The 18,186-nt window shown below is 47.2% G+C and overlaps 1 protein-coding gene across 1 annotated transcript in view; it reads left to right on the top strand.

Moving 5' to 3' along the window:
• The window catches only part of LOC130294278 (uncharacterized), a 53,349-nt gene that overhangs the window by 26,075 nt on the left and 9,088 nt on the right, over window positions 1-18,186 (top strand). The window contains exons 6-7 of the mRNA XM_056543891.1: window positions 8,673-8,728; window positions 9,255-9,371. Coding sequence (XP_056399866.1) covers window positions 8,673-8,728; window positions 9,255-9,371 — 173 coding nt within the window. The remainder of the gene's footprint in view (window positions 1-8,672; window positions 8,729-9,254; window positions 9,372-18,186) is intronic.

Raw genomic sequence — 18,186 nt, 5'->3', positions numbered from 1 at the left:
ATTTTTAGCCTAAAGTCTGTGTGCGTGTTATACGCCGATACACCCCCAGGAAAGGCAGGGGGAGAGAGGCCGTCGCTGCCCGCTTCTCTCCCCCTGCCTTTGCACCCCCTGGTTATCGGCGCCGCTGCCTGTTCTGTCCCCCTGACTATCGGTGCCGGCGCCGATTGCCAGGGAGAGAGAAGCGGCGCCGACAGCCAGGGGGAGAGAAGGGGCAGCGGCACCCATTGCCGGCGCCGCTGCCCCGTTGCCTCCCCCCATCCCCGGTGGCATAATTACCTGAGTCCGATCCGCGCTGCTCCAGACCTCCGTCGTGCGTCCCCGGCGTCATTGCTATGCGCTGAACGGCGCGGCGCATGACGTCAGAGCGCTGCACCGTGCATAGCAACGACACTGGGGACGCACGACGGAGGTCTGGAGCAGCGCGGACCGGACTCAGGTAATTATGCCACCGGGGATGGGGGGAGGCAACGGGGCAGCGGCGCCGGCAATGGGTGCCGCTGCCCCTTCTCTCCCCCTGGCTATCGGCGCCGGCACCGATAGTCAGGGGGACAGAACGGGCAGCGGCGCCGATAACCAGGGGGTGAAAAGGGCCGACAGCAGGGCTCTAGACCCCAGGAAAGGCAGGGGGAGAGAAGCATGCAGCGACGGCCTCTCTCCCCCTGCCTTTCCTGGGGGTATATCGGAGTATACACGCGCACACATGCACCCTCATTTTTTCATGGATATTTGGGTGAAAAACTTTTTTTACCCAAATATCCTTGGTAAAATGAGGGTGCGTGTTATAGGCCGGTGCGTGGTATACCCCGATAAATACGGTAGGTAATGCGTGCACGGAGAAAACACACACTGACTCTCTCATTAGGTCAAAGCAGTTTTTATGGTTTATTGTATTGCGTACACACAAGATATATCCTTCAGTAGGGCGTAGCACATTGTGTAAGCATTCTAATTGGTTAGCAGGCTACTTTACGTAAGCATTGCATCATATTTTCTGTGCCAAAAGGGGACGGTCCCATAGGGTGTAGTTCAGGATGCAACCACCATCTTAGAAGAATGATCTTCATTTTGTATCTATTATCCATAACAATACTGCAGCATAGAATGTACCATCAGGCTGGAAACAGATGCAGTGTTTTGTTCTAAAAATGTCCCAAATGAGCCGTACACTCTGCATAGTGTTTTTGTTTTTTTTGCCAAATATGTCATTGTCAGATGTTAGCTTGGACTCAGTAGGGAAATATGAAATGCCAGACCTACATAGTATTTTTTATTTTATTTTTGCCGTTTTTTTTTTTTATTTTTTTGCCGTTTTTAATTTTTAATTTTATTTTTGCCGTTTTTTTCTCCCTCTAGTGCCATTTTTTGGCTTTGAGTCTGTTTTTCAAAATCATAGCATGCTCTGGCTTTGGAATTTTAATTTTTTAATTTTCTTTTTTTCTTTTCAAGAGTGGCATCTTTTCTCATAGGTTAAAAAACAAACAAACAGACATAAAAAAAAAAACACATCAGTGCATGTATATGGACATTTTTTCTAGCATATCCCCCCCCCCCCCCCCCAATTCTTCAACGGAAAACTTTTAATAAGAATCACATGACTTGGAATGAGAAAGACACAGGGTAAAACGAGCTATATACCGTATTTTTCGCCGTATAAGACGCACTTTTTCTTCCCCAAAACTGGGGAGAAAAAGTCGGTGCGTCTTATACGGCGAATACACCCCTATCGCGGCGGTCCCTGCGGTCATCAACTGCCGGGACCCGCGGCTAATACAGGACATCACCTATGGCGGTGATGCCCTGTATTAACCCTTCAGACTCGGCGATCAAAGCTGACCACCGCGTCTGAAGGGAAAGTGACACTAACCCGGCTGCTCAGTCGGACTGTTCGGGACCGCCGCGATTTCACCGCGGCGGTCCCGAACAGCCCGACTGAATAGCCGGGTTAGTGCTTACAGGACACCGGGAGGGACCTTACCTGCCTCCTCGGTGTCTTCTCCGTTCCGGGATCCTCTGTATGGCCGGCGCTCACCTTCCTCGCCATCACGTCATCGCGTACGTGCGTCGGCGTGCGTAACGACGTGATGGCGGCGACGGAGAGCGAGGATACCCGGCCGGCAGCAGAGACGTTCCTGAGCGACGGGGACACGGCGACAGCGATGGAGCGACATCCAGGGCAGCGGTGACGGGTCCGGAGCGGAGAGGACACGTGAGTATTACCTCCTATGCAGTGGTCTTCAATCTGCGGACCTCCAGATGTTGCAAAACTACAACTCCCAGCATGCCCGGACAGCCGTTGGCTGTCCGGGCATGCTGGGAGTTGTAGTTTTGCAACATCTGGAGGTCCGCAGGTTGAAGACCACTATTGGGTTCAAAATCTTAATTTTTTTAGATTTTGCACCTATAAATTGGGTGCGTCTTATAGGACGAAAAATACGGTAAATATGCCTATACTAATGCACAATATTTTTATAGAAAACACTACAAAATCTGTATCATGGACGAGATAAAGAAGGGTCACTTGTTTCTTGTTTTTTTGTTTTTTTTTTAATATTTTTTTTCAGGCCTGCCAGTGTAAAGAAATTAGTTTTATATGTAAAATAAAAACATGTAAGAAATGCTATCAAAAATATAACCTAGGGATGCACAATCAATACCCTGGTGCCCTCTCTCACCGTATAAATAAATCGGCACACCTGGTGCAAACAAGACATGTTTTGGAAAATGTGAGCTGCAACACTTTTCCCAAAGCAGTTTACAAAAAAAAAAAAAAAAAAAAAAAAAGCAAATTCAGTTTTGAATATGTCTTTGCAAAAGGAAAACGCAAACAATAAACTACGCAGAAGTAAATATTTAATTTCTTATAAAATAACATAAATGATATACAAAATGACAAAACAAAAATGGAGATGAAGCAATCTAGGGGATCTAGGGATAAGATGTCAGATCGCGGGCAGCCTGACGCTGGGACCCCCCGCGATGTCCGTGCAGCACCCTTATTCTATGCTGGGGGGCTGCTGCTCCTGTCTCTGAAACCTCTGTGTTTCCGGGAATGGAGACGTGACGTAATGCCACACCCCCACGTGACGTCATGGCATGCCCCCTCCATTCATGTCTATGGGACCCACAATTAGAAATCTTATCCCTTATCCTTTGGATAGGTGTCTATGGCCCCTTTAACCCCTTAAGGACGCAGGACGTAAATGTACGTCCTGGTGAGGTGGTACTTAACGCACCAGGACGTACATTTACGTCCTGTGCATAACCGCGGGCATCGGAGCGATGCCCGTGTCATGCGCGGCTGATCCCGGCTGCTGATCGCAGCCAGGGACCCGCCGGCAATGGCCGACGCCCGCGAGATCTCGCGGGCGTCCGCCATTAACCCCTCAGGTGCCGGGATCAATACAGATCCCGGCATCTGCGGCAGTGCGCGATTTGAATGAATGATCGGATCGCCCGCAGCGCTGCTGCGGGGATCCGATCATTCAGAACGCCGCACGGAGGTCCCCTCTCCTTCCTCCGTGCGGCTCCCGGCGTCTCCTGCTCTGGTCTGTGATCGAGCAGACCAGAGCAGGAGATGACCGATAATACTGATCTGTTCTATGTCCTATACATAGAACAGATCAGTATTAGCAATCATGGTATTGCTATGAATAGTCCCCTATGGGGACTATTCAAGTGTAAAAAAAAAATAAAATAAAAATGTTAAAGTAAAAGTTAAAAAAACTCTACTTAAATGGGCACTCTCATTAAAACTAATTTTTGCTATTGCACTCCTTATGGAAAATAAAAAATATTTCTAATATACCTTGGTTAAAAAAAATGAAGTTTTCTGTTTTATTTGTGCTTAAAAAAGCTCAAGAGCACATTTCCCCTTCTCCTACACAGACAGGACCGAAGTCCAAACACAGAAAGTGCAGCCTGGAGTGCTGAGGGGGGGGGGGGTGTCCAACCAACAGCATATGGCAGTTAAGTGTGAGAGGAGCTATGATTGGATGAGGCTGGACACCCCCCCCCCCCCCTCAGCACTCCAGGCTGCACTTCCTGTGTTTGGACTTCGGTCCTAAGTCTGTGTATGAGATGGGGGGGAAACGTGCTCTTGAGCTTTTTTAAGCACAAATAAAACATAGAAATCTTCATTTTTTTAAAACAAGGTATATTAGAAATATTTTTTTATTTACCATAAGGAGTGCAATAGCAAGTATCATTTAAAACCACTTCCCCCGCCTGGGGGGGGGGGGGGGGGTACGAATTCTCGCAATACACATTAGCAGGGCTGTGGTTACATTTTTAAGTTTCCTGTAAACAAAATATTTTGATATGTTTTAGCTCCTTGCACTATTCGGAGCTATAGTTATACAGATTTGAAAATTACTTCTATTTAAAAATCTTAATCTTTCCAGTACTTATCAGCTGCTGTATGCTCCATAGGAAGTTCTTTTCTTTTAGAATTTCCTTTCTGTCTGACCCCAGTGCTCTCTGCTGACACCTCTGTCTATTTTAGGAACTTTCAGGAGCAGGATGTTTGCTATGGGGATTTTATCCTGCTCTGGACAGTTCCTGACATGGACAGAGGTGTCAGCAGAGAGCACTGTGGTCAGACATAAAGATAAGAGCTTCCTGTGGAACATATAGCAGTTGATAAATACTGGAAGGGTTAAGATTTTTAAATAGAAGTAATTTACAAATCTGTTTAACTTTCTGATGCCAGTTAGCTTGGAGTACCCCTTTAACAATGTATGGTCCTGTGGCTAGGAGACAAATGTCAAATTGTGGGGGAACCAACCCCAGGGACCCTCTGCGATCTTCAGAACAGGGTTCTATATTTCCCTGCTGCTTGGGTAACTGCAGAGGTCATAACTGTGGGGGGCCATACCTCTACAGATTTACAAATAAAGATAACTGTCAGTCACTGAATAGGACCGCCCACTGGACTCCTAAGCCCAGAATGAACAAATTTCCCCTTTAGCTTTCAGGACATGCTTTGAGCAGGGCCGTTACTATGGGGGCTAAAGGTAGCAGTTGCACTGGGGCACTGCGCTACCCAAGAATGCCCCAAAGACACCTCAGCCCCATTAGAAAATACCAGTATTATAAATGGCACATGGTGGATATGGGGCACTGATACAGATTTTGCATTGGGGCCCAGAAGTTACGAGTTACGCCTCTGACTGGAAGTTGTAGTTTTTCAACAGCTGGAGACATAGAGGTAGGGTCACACGTAGCACATCTGCAGCATATTTCACGCTGCAGATGCGCCGATGACCATCAATAGAGTGAGCTCCCTGCTGCGCCCGTGTGTCCTGGCAGCAATCTGCTGCTATGAGCAGACAAACACGGATCTGTGGGTCTGTAGTAAACTGCGTGCGCATGCGCAGCTTACAGAGGTGAGCGATGTCTGAGAGTGAACTACGCATGCGCACACAGTTTACTTCAACAAATATCCAAACCCCTGGGCCGTGGCCTGGGGTGAAACCTTTATATATATATAATTATTATAACGTATAATATATATATATATATATATAATTATTATAACGTATAAAATCTCAAATAAATTGATTTCCTACAAAAAAAATTATAAAAAAAAATTATAAAAACACAGTTTACTTCAGACCCGCAGATCCCTATATGACTGCTTGTAGTGACGGATTGCTGCCAGGACACACGGGGGCAGCAGAGCGCTCACTCCAGTGACACTCATCAGCTCCTCCGCAGCGTGAAATATACTGCGGATGCGCTACGTGTGACCCTACCCCTAATGTATCCAGACATTATAAACCGAAACGTGTCGGAGATCTCACCACATTCAAATGTATGGGCATATAAAGAGTTAATAAGCCCAGAAGGATCATAGATAGTTACTTCCTTCTGAACAGAGAAGCTTCGTGGATACACTTAATGGATTGTATTTATCCAAAGAGATTGAATTACAGAACTGATTGAATAATGTATTACTGGAACATGATGTTCTTTATGTGCATTATAAGTGTTAGGAAGGGGGAATTGGAAGGTGTCCAGTCATGGTGGGAGTTGTAATTTTGCAACAGCTGGAGGCACACTGGTTGGAAAACACTGGCCTATAGTATTAATTGGGTTTTTCCATTATGCAAAGTTAACCCCTATTCACAGTATGCCGTGCTCTGCTATCTCACATAGAGAATAATTAAAGCATTGGGCATTGTGACCCCCCCCCCCCCCCCTACTCCATTTAAATGGGACTCTTAGGTCTCCATTATCAAGACTATGGGGGTCCACAGCAGTTTGGACACAGCAAGAAAATCCATGGTGATATTAAAAGGGTCCTCCACTTCTCAGCATTCGGAACAAAATGTTCGGAATGCTTAGAGCCGCCACCGGAGGCTTGTGATGTCACAGCCTCGCCCCCTCGTGATGTCACACCCTGCCCCCTCAATGCAAGTCTATAGGAGGGGGCGTGGCGGGCGTGACAACTCCTCCCATAGACTTGTATTGAGGGGCGGGCCGTGATGTATCAAGGGGGCGGGGCCGTGACGTCACGAGCCCCCGCCACCGACTCTGAGCAGCGGAGTACCCCTTTAAAGGGGTACTCCGCCCCTAGACATCTTATCCCCTATCCAAAGGATAAGGGATAAGATGTCAGATCGCTGCGGTCCCGCTGCTGGGGAGCCCCGGGATCGGCCCCGTCCCCTTAATGCAAGTCTATGGCAGGGTCCCTCCCATAGACTTGTATTGAAAGGGGTGGGCCTATGGGGACTATTCAAGTGTAAAAAAAATGTAAAAAAAATGTAAAAGTAAAAAAAAAGTGAAAAATCCCCTCCCCCAATAAAAAAGTAAAACGTCTGTTTTTTCCTATTCTACCCCCAAAAAGCGTAAAAAAGTAATTTTATAGACATATTTGGTATCGCCGCATGCGTAAATGTCCGAACTATTAAACTAAAATGTTAATGATCCCGTACGGTGAACGGCGTGAACGAAAAAAAAAAATTCAAAAATTGCTACTTTTTTAATACATTTTATTAAAAAAAATTATAAAAAATTTTTTATATTCAAATGTGGTATCAAAAAAAAAGTACAGATCATGGCGCCAAAAATTAGCCCTCATACCGCCGCTTATACGAAAAAATAAAAAAGTTATAGGTCATCAAAATAAAGGGATTATAAAAGTACTAATTTGGTTAAAAAGTTTGTGATTTTTTTTAAGCACAACAATAATAGAAAAGTATATAATAATGGGTATCATTTTAATCGTATTGACCCTCAGAATAAAGAACACATGTCATTTTTACCATAAATTCTACGGCGTGAAAACGAAACCTTCCAAAATTAGCAAAATTGCATTTTTCTTTTTAATTTCCCAACAAAAATAGTGTTTTTTGGTTGCGCCATACATTTTATGATATAATGAGTGATGTCATTACAAAGGACAACTGGTCGCGCAAAAAACAAGCCCTCATACTAGTCTGTGGATGAAAATATAAAAGAGTTATGATTTTTAGAAGGCGAGGAGGAAAAAACGAAAACGTAAAAATGTAATTGTCTGAGTCCTTAAGGCCAAAATGGGCTGAGTCCTTAAGGGGTTAAAGGGGTACTCCCGTGGAAAACTTATTTTTTTTTAAATCAACTGGTGCCAGAATGTTAAACAGATTTGTAAATTACTTCTATTAAAAAAATCTTAATCCTTCCAGTACTTCTTAGCTGCTGAATACTACAGAGGAAATTCTTTTCTTTTTGGAACACAGAGCTCTCTGCTGACATAATGAGCACAGTGCTCTCTGCTGACATCTCTGTCCGAACTGTCCAGAGTAGGAGAAAATCCCCATAGAAAAAATATGCTGCTCTGGACAGTTCCTAAAATGGACAGAGATGTCAGCAGAAAGCTCTGTGTTCCAAAAAGAAAATAATTTCCTCTGTAGTAGATTTTTTTTAATAGAAGTAATTTACAAATCTGTTTAACTTTTTGGCATTTAAACCAGGTTGGTTTCTTGTAGAAATCTTAAAAAAAAAGAGAAGTTAAGAAATAGTCCATCTCAAGTGCCAAATGTTTGCCAAAGCCTCCTGGTTGTTTGTTTTCTATAAAATATATATATATATATATATATATATATATATATATATATTATTTATTTTTTTTTTTTGCTTCTGCAATTGTGTATGTGTATGTATGTATGCGTGTATATATGTATGTATGTATGTGTATGTGTATATATGTATGTATGTATGTATGTGTATGTGTATATATGTATGTATGTATGTGTATATATGTATGTATGTATATGTGTATATATGTATGTATGTGTATGTGTATATATGTATGTATGTATGTGTATATATGTATGTATGTATATGTGTATATATGTATGTATGTGTGCGTGTATATATGTATGTATGTATGTATGTGTATATATGTATGTATGTATGTGTATGTGTATATATGTATGTATGTATGTGTGTGTATATATGTATGTATGTGTATGTGTATATATGTATGTATGTGTGCGTGTACAAAATCCATAATGCAAAACGTGCAAGAGATGCTTAGACAGGGGGGTTAACTTTCGCTTGCATTTCTTAACGGCCCTGTTTTTAATTTCTGGTAAATTCTGTAGACCTTCCCGTGTCCCGCCCCGATAAAATCCAATAAATTACGAATCTCAAGATTTCCGTCTCACAGTAGGATAGATCTAGAAGAGAAGAACAATGATCTCCCTGACCGGGATCCTGAGTCTCCTCTCCGCTCTTGCAGCAACAAGTAAGTTTTCTGAAAAATCATGAATTATTTGTCTTATTCTTTATTTTTTAGGAATGCATTCATAATACTGTGAATTCTACTACTAGTACTACTACTGCTACTGCGACTACTAATAATAATAATTATAATTATAATTAATATTATGATTCTACTAAAAATGGTACAGTAATAGTAATAATAATAATAACAATAATAATAATAATAACAACAATAATAATAACAATAATAAGAACAATAACAATAATAATAACAATAACAATAATAATAATAATAACAATCATAATAATAATAGCAATCATAATAATAACAATAATAATAATAATAACAACAATAATAATAATAACAATAATAATAACAACAATAATAATAATAACAATCATAATAATAACAATAATAATAATAATAATAATAATAAAAGCTTTTAGTAAAAATAGTACAGCAATAATATTAATGAATAATAATTGATAAAAGTGATATCTCTACTATACCTGGTAGAAGAATAATTCTCTGCGTGATGTCTCTCTAGGTTACGCTCTTTCGTGTACGCAGTGTGTGTCTCCTATATCCTCCTCATGTTTGGGCAGCAGTGTGACTTGTCCTTCAGGATATCGGTGCGGATCCAAATACTCAGAAACCACTATCGGTGAGTCGTGTGATTGAGTAGAATCATTTGTATAGTTTTGCATTGTTCTGTACATCAAATTTCATCGTTACAAGTTTTGTAACTTTCTATTAGATTTTGTTGTTCAATTTTTCACCACTTCGTATCTCTGCTTGCTGTCAGTAAATGACACATTCCTACATTCCTGTTTGTGTCCAAAAACAATAGAGACCTAAGAGATGTCACAGCAATGCTTTCTTTACAAATGTATCAGGTACCCAGTCCTGGTTGGGAAATACTGATCTTCCCTGATACAATGTAACAATTCCAGGACCTTAGTATTACATCGTAGTATTTTGTATATTTATATTTGCCTTACTAGAAATTCAAAGGGGGGAATGGAAAAAGAAGAAAAGCCCTTTGATAGAGAAGCATAAATGTTATTGTTATTCTATTACCGTTACTTCCATTTCTGGCTGGCAAATTACTGGGGCAAGGCTGCATATTCATAACAATGCGTCACTGAAGGGGGGGGGAGGGAGTGGTGGAGGGAGAGAGGGAGTGGTGGGGGGAGAGAGGGAGTGGTGGGGGGAGAGAGAGTGGTGGGGGGGAGAGGGAGTGGTGGAGGGGAGAGGGAGTGGTGGAGGGGAGAGGGAGTGGTGGAGGGGAGAGGAAGTGGTGGAGGGGAGAGGGAGTGGTGGAGGGGAGAGGAAGTGGTGGGGGGAGAGAGGGAGTGGTGGGGGGAGAGAGGGAGTGGTGGGGGGGAGAGAGGGAGTGGTGGGGGGGAGAGAGGGAGTGGTGGAGGGGAGAGGAAGTGGTGGGGGGAGAGAGGGAGTGGTGGGGGGAGAGAGGGAGTGGTGGGGGGGAGAGAGGGAGTGGTGGAGGGGAGAGGAAGTGGTGGGGGGAGAGAGGGAGTGGTGGGGGGAGAGAGGGAGTGGTGGGGGGGAGAGAGGGAGTGGTGGGGGGGGAGAGAGGGAGTGGTGGGGGGGAGAGAGGGAGTGGTGGGGGGGAGAGAGGGAGTGGTGGGGGGAGAGAGGGAGTGGTGGAGGGGAGAGGAAGTGGTGGGGGGAGAGAGGGAGTGGTGGGGGGAGAGAGGGAGTGGTGGAGGGGAGAGGGAGTGGTGGGGGGAGAGAGGGAGTGGTGGGGGGAGAGAGGGAGTGGTGGAGGGGAGAGGAAGTGGTGGGGGGGAGAGGGAGTGGTGGAGGGGAGAGGAAGTGGTGGGGGGGAGAGGGAGTGGTGGGGGGAGAGAGGGAGTGGTGGAGGGGGAGAGGGAGGGGTGGGGGGAGAGAGGGAGTGGTGGGGGGGAGAGGAAGTGGTGGGGGGGAGAGGGAGTGGTGGAGGGGAGAGGAAGTGGTGAGGGGGAGAGGGAGTGGTGGAGGGGAGAGGAAGTGGTGGGGGGAGAGAGGGAGTGGTGGAGGGGAGAGGAAGTGGTGGGGGGAGAGAGGGAGTGGTGGGGGGAGAGAGGGAGTGGTGGAGGGGAGAGGAAGTGGTGGGGGGAGAGGGAGTGGTGGAGGGGAGAGGAAGTGGTGGGGGGGAGAGGGAGTGGTGGAGGGGAGAGGAAGTGGTGGGGGGGAGAGGAAGTGGTGGGGGGGAGAGGGAGTGATGGAGGGGAGAGGGAGGGGTGGAAGGGAGAGGAAGTGGTGGAGGGGAGAGGGAGTGGTGGAGGAGAGAGGGAGTGGTGGGGGGGGAGAGGGAGTGGTGGAGGGGAGAGGGAGTGGTGGGGGGGAGAGGGAGGGGTGGAGGGGAGAGGAAGTGGTGGGGGGGGAGAGGGAGTGGTGGGGGGAGAGAGGGAGTGGTGGGGGGAGAGGGAGTGGTGGAGGGGAGAGGGAGTGGTGGAGGGGAGAGGGAGTGGTGGAGGGGAGAGGGAGTGGTGGAGGGGAGAGGAAGTGGTGGAGGGGAGAGGGAGTGGTGGAGGGGAGAGGGAGTGGTGGAGGGGAGAGGGAGTGGTGGAGGGGAGAGGGAGTGGTGGGGGGAGAGGGAGTGGTGGAGGGGAGAGGGAGTGGTGGAGGGGAGAGGGAGTGGTGGAGGGGAGAGGGAGTGGTGGAGGGGAGAGGGAGTGGTGGGGGGAGAGGGAGTGGTGGAGGGGAGAGGGAGTGGTGGAGGGGAGAGGGAGTGGTGGAGGGGAGAGGGAGTGGTGGAGGGGGAGAGGGAGTGGTGGAGGGGAGAGGGAGTGGTGGAGGGGAGAGGGAGTGGTGGAGGGGAGAGGGAGTGGTGGGGGGGTGAGGGAGTGGTGGGGGGGAGAGGGAGTGGTGGAGGGGAGAGGGAGTGGTGGGGGGGAGAGGGAGTGGTGGAGGGGGAGAGGGAGTGGTGGAGGGGAGAGGGAGTGGTGGGGGGGAGAGGGAGTGTTGGGGGGGAGAGGGAGTGGTGGGGGGGAGAGGGAGTGGTGGAGGGGAGAGGGAGTGGTGGAGGGGAGAGGGAGTGGTGGAGGGGGAGAGGGAGTGGTGGAGGGGGAGACGGAGTGGTGGGGGGATGTTGTTTGGAGACTTAAAGCCATTTTGCTATCTCCTTTTTACCATAAATAGTCTAAAAATGTTGGATGTCAGATGTTTCCATCCTTTTTTGGCTAGTGCTACCCCTCTCAAATAAGTTTTGTTGCACGACAGTAAAAATGGCTAAAACAATCAATGCACAATACCTACATATTTGTGGGCTACATAGATTACAGGGCCGCTATATGCAGGGACTCTTGCCCCCGGGCCAGCATGGCGGTTTCTTCCAACCACAGCTCTTCACCACAGAACCTGCACACAAACAAACACACACACACACACCTAAATGCCGCACACACACACACACACCTAAATGCCGCACACACACACTCCTGCACACACCTAAATGCCGCACACACTCCTGCACACACCTAAATGCCGCACACACACACACACACACCTAAATGCCGCACACACAAACTCCTGTACACACACCTAAATGCTGCACACACACACTCCTGCACACACCTAAATGCCGCACACACACACTCCTGCACATACCTAAATGCCGCACACACACACTCCTGCACATACCTAAATGCCGCACACACACACTCCTGCACATACCTAAATGCCGCACACACACTCCTGCACACACCTAAATGACGCACACACACACTCCTGCACACACCTAAATGCCGCACACACACACACTCCTGCACACACCTAAATGCCGCACACACACTCCTGCACACACCTAAATGCCGCACACACACACTCCTGCACACACACACCTAAATGCCGCACACACACACTCCTGCACAAACCTAAATGCCGCACACACACACCTAAATGCCGCACACACACACCTAAATGCCGCACACACACACCTAAATGCCGCACACACACACACTCCTGCACACACACCTAAATGCCGCACACACACACTCCTGCACACACCTAAATGCCGCACACACACTCCTGCACACACATACACTCCTGCACACACACCTAAATGCCGCACACACACCTAAATGCAGCACACACACTCCTAAATGCCGCACACACACACCTAAATGCCGCACACACACCTAAATGCCGCACACACACACCTAAATGCCGCACACACTCCTAAATGCCGCACACAGACACTCCTGCACACACACCTAAATGCCGCACACACACACTCCTGCACACACACACACTCCTGCACACACACACCTAAATGCCGCACACACACTCCTAAATGCCGCACACACACCTAAATGCCGCACACACACACCTATATGCCGCACACACACCTAAATGCCGCACACACACACCTAAATGCCGCACACACACTCCTTAATGCCGCACACACACACACACTCCTGCACACACACACCTAAATGCCGCACACACACCTAAATGCCACACACACACACCTAAATGCCGCACACACACTCCTAAATGCCACACACACACTCCTGCACACACACACTCCTGCACACACACACTCCTGCACACACCTAAATGCCGCACACACACACACCTAAATGCCTCACACACACCTAAATGCCGCACACACACTCCTAAATGCCGCACACACACCTAAATGCCGCACACACACTCCTAAATGCCGCACACACACACCTAAATGCCGCACACAGACACACACACACCTAAACAATACCTCCACCCTGAACCAAATGCCTCCAGTCTCACCCACACACAATGCATCCATCATCACCCAAATTTCTCCAGTCTCACGCACATACAAAGCCTCCAGCCTAAGCCAAATTTCTTCCAACCACAACTCTTCAGTGTAGAACCTGCACACACACACACACACCTAAATGCCTCCAGTCTCACTCACACACAATGCCTACAGCCTCACCCTAATGCCTTCAGTCTCACCAACACACAATGCCTTTAGCGTCAACCAAATGCCTCCAAGCCTCCGGCCTCACTCAAATATCTTCCAACCACAACTCTTCAGTGCAAAACCTGCATACAAACACCTAAATGCCTCCAGCCTCACATACAATTCCTCCAGTCTCACTCATAAACAATGCCTCCAGCCTCACCAAAATTCCTCCAGTCTCACTCACAAGCAATGCCTCCAGCCTTACCCACATTCCTCCAGTCTCACCCACACACAATGCCTTTACCCTCACCCAAACTTCTTCCAACCACAACTCTTCAGTGCACACACACCTAAATGCCTCCAGCTTCACACACAAAGCCTCCAGTCTCACTGACACAGAATGCCTCCAGCCTCACCCAAATGCCTCTAGTTTTACCCACACACAATGCCTCCAGCCTCACTCAAATGCCTTCAGCCTTACCCACACACACAATGCCATCAGCCTTCTCCACACACAATGCCGTCAGCAACCTCCACACACAATGCCATCAGGCTCACCCAAATGCCTCCAGCCTACCCACACATAATGCCTCCAGCCTCCCCCACACACAATGCCATCAACCTTCCCCTACACAAGGTTGTCAGCCTCTCCCCCACACAATACTCTCAGCCTCCCCTACACACAATGCCATCAGCTTCCCTCACACACAATGATTCACAGACTTCTACCCCCACAAATTCTTGCAGTCTTCCACTTAAGCACTGTGTAGATAGGACCCCCCTGTAAGAAGCTTGCCCCTAAATGTAGGACTTCACCTCTGGTTAGCTTGAATCCTGCATGTAGGACCTGCCTTCTGTATGTAAGACCTCCTGTAAAAGGTTTCCCACTGTAGGTAGAACCCTCTTGTTGGTAGCTCCCCCTTGTAGATGGGACCCCTATAGGTAACTTGACCCCTGTAGTTAGGAGCCTCCATGTAGGTGGCTTTTAATCTGTAAGTAGCTTGTCCCATATATGTAGGACCCCCTGTATGTAGGTAGCTTGGCCCTGATCTCATCCCTTTTACAGGTGTAGAGGAGTACAGGTGTGTATAGGTGTAGAGAGGTGTACATGGTTGACAGAGGGGTGTATGGGTGAACAGGGCTGACAGAGAGTTGTACAGTAGTGACAGATGGGGGTATACAGGGGTGAAAGAGAGGTGTACAGGGGTGACAGGGGGTGTGCAGGTTTGACGGGGGGTTACAGGAATTACAGAGGTGTGTTAAGGGGTGAAAGAAGGAAGAGGGTGCAGTACCTGAAGCTGAGCTGTGGTTCTGACTCCATGCTTGGCAGCGCAGGTGGGCAAGGAAGAATCTGGAGGCCAGAGCTGCTATACATCTTTTGGAGGAGGATACATAGGAGACGGGACAGCGTCCTCATACCAGAGCATGGGCACCACGCACACAGACTTCTCTTCTCCCTGCACCACCTTGAGTGGCTCACAGGCACTTCAGCCAGTACGGGCAATTAAAAAAATTTTTTTTAGCAGTGTCATCTTTCCCACTGGAGCATCATGGCACCCCAAGGGCACCCCAGTTGGGAATCACTGCTGTATGTATTCCGTGCATGCCTTACAATAATAAATAAAGGAACAACACTTGTATGAATAGACTCACAATAACAAGCATCCAGTGTCATCAGTTCTCCTGTATATGGAAGCAGTATACCTACAGTTTCCAACCTGGGGTACAAGTACCCCAGGGGTACACAGCTATTCTCCTGGGGGTATATGAAAAAAAAGAAACCTGTATTGGCGCTGCAGCCACTAGTCACTGGCTTCTAAAATGGCAGCGGCCGGATCTAGGCAAAGGGGCCACTGTAAGAGAAATTAGCAATGGCTGCTGGTATTAGCTCATTTTGCTGTCCTGGGAATAAGAGCAGGAGGACGGCTGAGAAAAAGTACGGGCACTGCATCAGCTTCCGTGCTCCACTGCTCCTCCGGACCTGGGATCTTCTGCTATGGGACATAGCAGTAGGTACCCAGACCGGAGGAGAAGTGGAGCACTAAAGTGGGGCAATATGGGGGCCTGCAACTATATGGAGGCAGTATGGGGGGTCAACAACTATATAAGGGCAATGTGGGTTCCTACAACTATATGGGGGAACTGTTGGGGCTTACAACTATATGGTGGAACAGAGGGTGCATACAACTGTATGGGGCAGTGTGGGGGCTACAGATATGTGGGGCAGTGTGGGGGACCTACAATGATATGGGGAAAGTGTTGGGGCCTACAGAGCGGACATACAGCTACAATGGTGCAGTGTGGGAACCTACAACTATATGGGGGCAGTGTGCAGTGTGTGGTGCCTTTAACTATATGGAGGTGGTAAGGGGTCTACAACTATATAGGGGCATCATTTTTGAAAATGGGCTGCAAAGGGGTACCCGACAAAAACGGTAGGGAACCACTGCAGTATACTAATAAAAGTATCAAAGTTCCGGTATTAAAGGGGTATCTACAGGTTATTACGTTCAGTGGCTCATTTACTTTCCCCTGCACAGGGGATGTTTACAGGATGGAGAACATTTGATATACGTTATACCTTGCGCAGGAAGTCATTTTTTTCGCAATCCAATCGGTTTGTGCAAAATATTACGACTTTTTAACAATCTCCACCGTGCCTGCTGGGTGCTTGGGGCTTTTGTGCTTTCCTAGGGTAATAATGCATGGCAGCCTATAGACTCAAATGAGTAAGATCCAGACAGCGATGCAAGAACAGCACTCAGTGAACATATGAAATTGGCAAAATTAATTTCTTTCTTGTACAATAATTCCATACAAAAACAGTAGCTAAAAAAAATGTCAATTTAAAGAGATACCCCGGGGAACTAAACCCATAGCCCATCATTTCCCTCTTGTTAACCTATTTAATTGTCTAAATATCACTCATTAGCTATATAGAGCAGTTCTCTTTGGTTGTCACTTACATGTATTAAGTGAGGGAATGACATCATCCAGCCATCCATTTTGTCTCTGTCCAAATCTCTCCCTGAAAGCAGCCCCCACCCTCTTGACCTGAGAGACACAGACCATGTGGTTTCTGCCCTGCACTGATGAGTCATGCTCTCTTTTGTGCTGGGAGGTGTGTGCAGCCTTAGTCAATAAGACACTGAACCTCTTTGCTGCTGCTCAGAGCAGGAGGGTAGGGGCTGCTCTCAGAATGTGAGCTGGCTGGCAGGCCTGCAATGATTGTTGGGAGATGTAGACAAGGGGAGGGATGGGAAAGAACATCAAGCAGCCAGAGAAGACAACAGGAGCCATGCATACCATGCAGGATGGTTTACAGGAAACACATCCAGGTACTGTGGTGGCTTTGGTGCTTTTTACATACAGTAGGGAAAAAAAGTATTAAACAGCCACCAATTGTGCAAGTTCTCCCACTTAAAAAGATGAGAGGCTGTAATTATCATCATAGGTTATAACTTCAACTATGAGAGACAGAATAGGGGGAAATAATACAGGAAATATATTGTCTGATTTTTAAAGAATTTGCAAATTATGGTGGAAAATAAGTATTTGGTCACCTACAAACAAGTAAGATTTCTGCCTCTCACAGACCTGTAACTTCTTCTTTAAGAGTCTCCTCTGTCCTCCACTCGTTACCTGTATTAATGGCTCCTGTTTGAACTTGTTATCAGTATAAAAGACACCTGTTCACAACCTCAAACAGTCACACTCCAAACTCCACTATGGCCAAGACCAAAGAGCTGTCGAAGGACACCAGAAACAAAATTGTAGACCTGCACCAGGCTGGGAAGACTGAATCTGCAATAGGCAAGCAGCTTGGTGTGAAGAAATCAACTGTGGGAGCAATTATTAGAAAAATGGAAGACATACAAGACCACTGATAATCTCCCTCGATCTGGGGCTGTCACACCCCCCTTCCATAGACTTGCATTGAGGGGGCAGGGCCTGACATCACAAGGGGTGGAGTCTTGACGTCACGATCTTCCATCCCCATGGTCGGGAGCCAGAACCTCCAGCGGTTCCGGAAGCAGATACGGTGGGTGCTGCATGCTATATTGCGGCGGGACCCCCGTGATCAGACATCTCATCCCCTATCCTTTGGATAGGGGATAAGATGTCTAGGGGTGGAGTACCCCTTAAACTTTCTGGCACCAGTTGATTTAAAAAAAAAGTTTTCCATCGAAGTACCCCTTTTATCGTAAAACCCAAAATAGGCAGTAAAATCTCCCCAAATTCCCTATATATGTCAAATGTCATCCCATCGGATCCCGGCGATGATGTACCTAAACAAGTATTTAATGCATCTTTTATTTCCTCTACCGAAATCTCCTTATCCAGACTACACCTCTGATGTAGACCTCCGCATGTTGCATGAGATGGTGCCTATTTACCTCCCACTAATCCCCAAATTGCATTACCCCCAACCCCCCCAACTTTCTTTGGCGGGACCCAGCTGTGGGCATGGGAAGCCTTCCTGTTCCCAGTGGCAACTTCTTTGGTGGAGAGCAGGAAACGCAAAGCATGTGCCTGCTCCACCAATAGTGTGAAGGAAGGGTGTCCTCTCTGCTCTCCTCTC

Source organism: Hyla sarda, chromosome 10, assembly GCF_029499605.1.
Source record: "Hyla sarda isolate aHylSar1 chromosome 10, aHylSar1.hap1, whole genome shotgun sequence".
In the NCBI taxonomy this organism is placed as follows: domain Eukaryota; kingdom Metazoa; phylum Chordata; class Amphibia; order Anura; family Hylidae; genus Hyla; species Hyla sarda.
The sequence above is the reverse complement of the archived record's forward strand: the minus strand, read 5'-3'. Positions and strand labels throughout refer to the sequence as shown.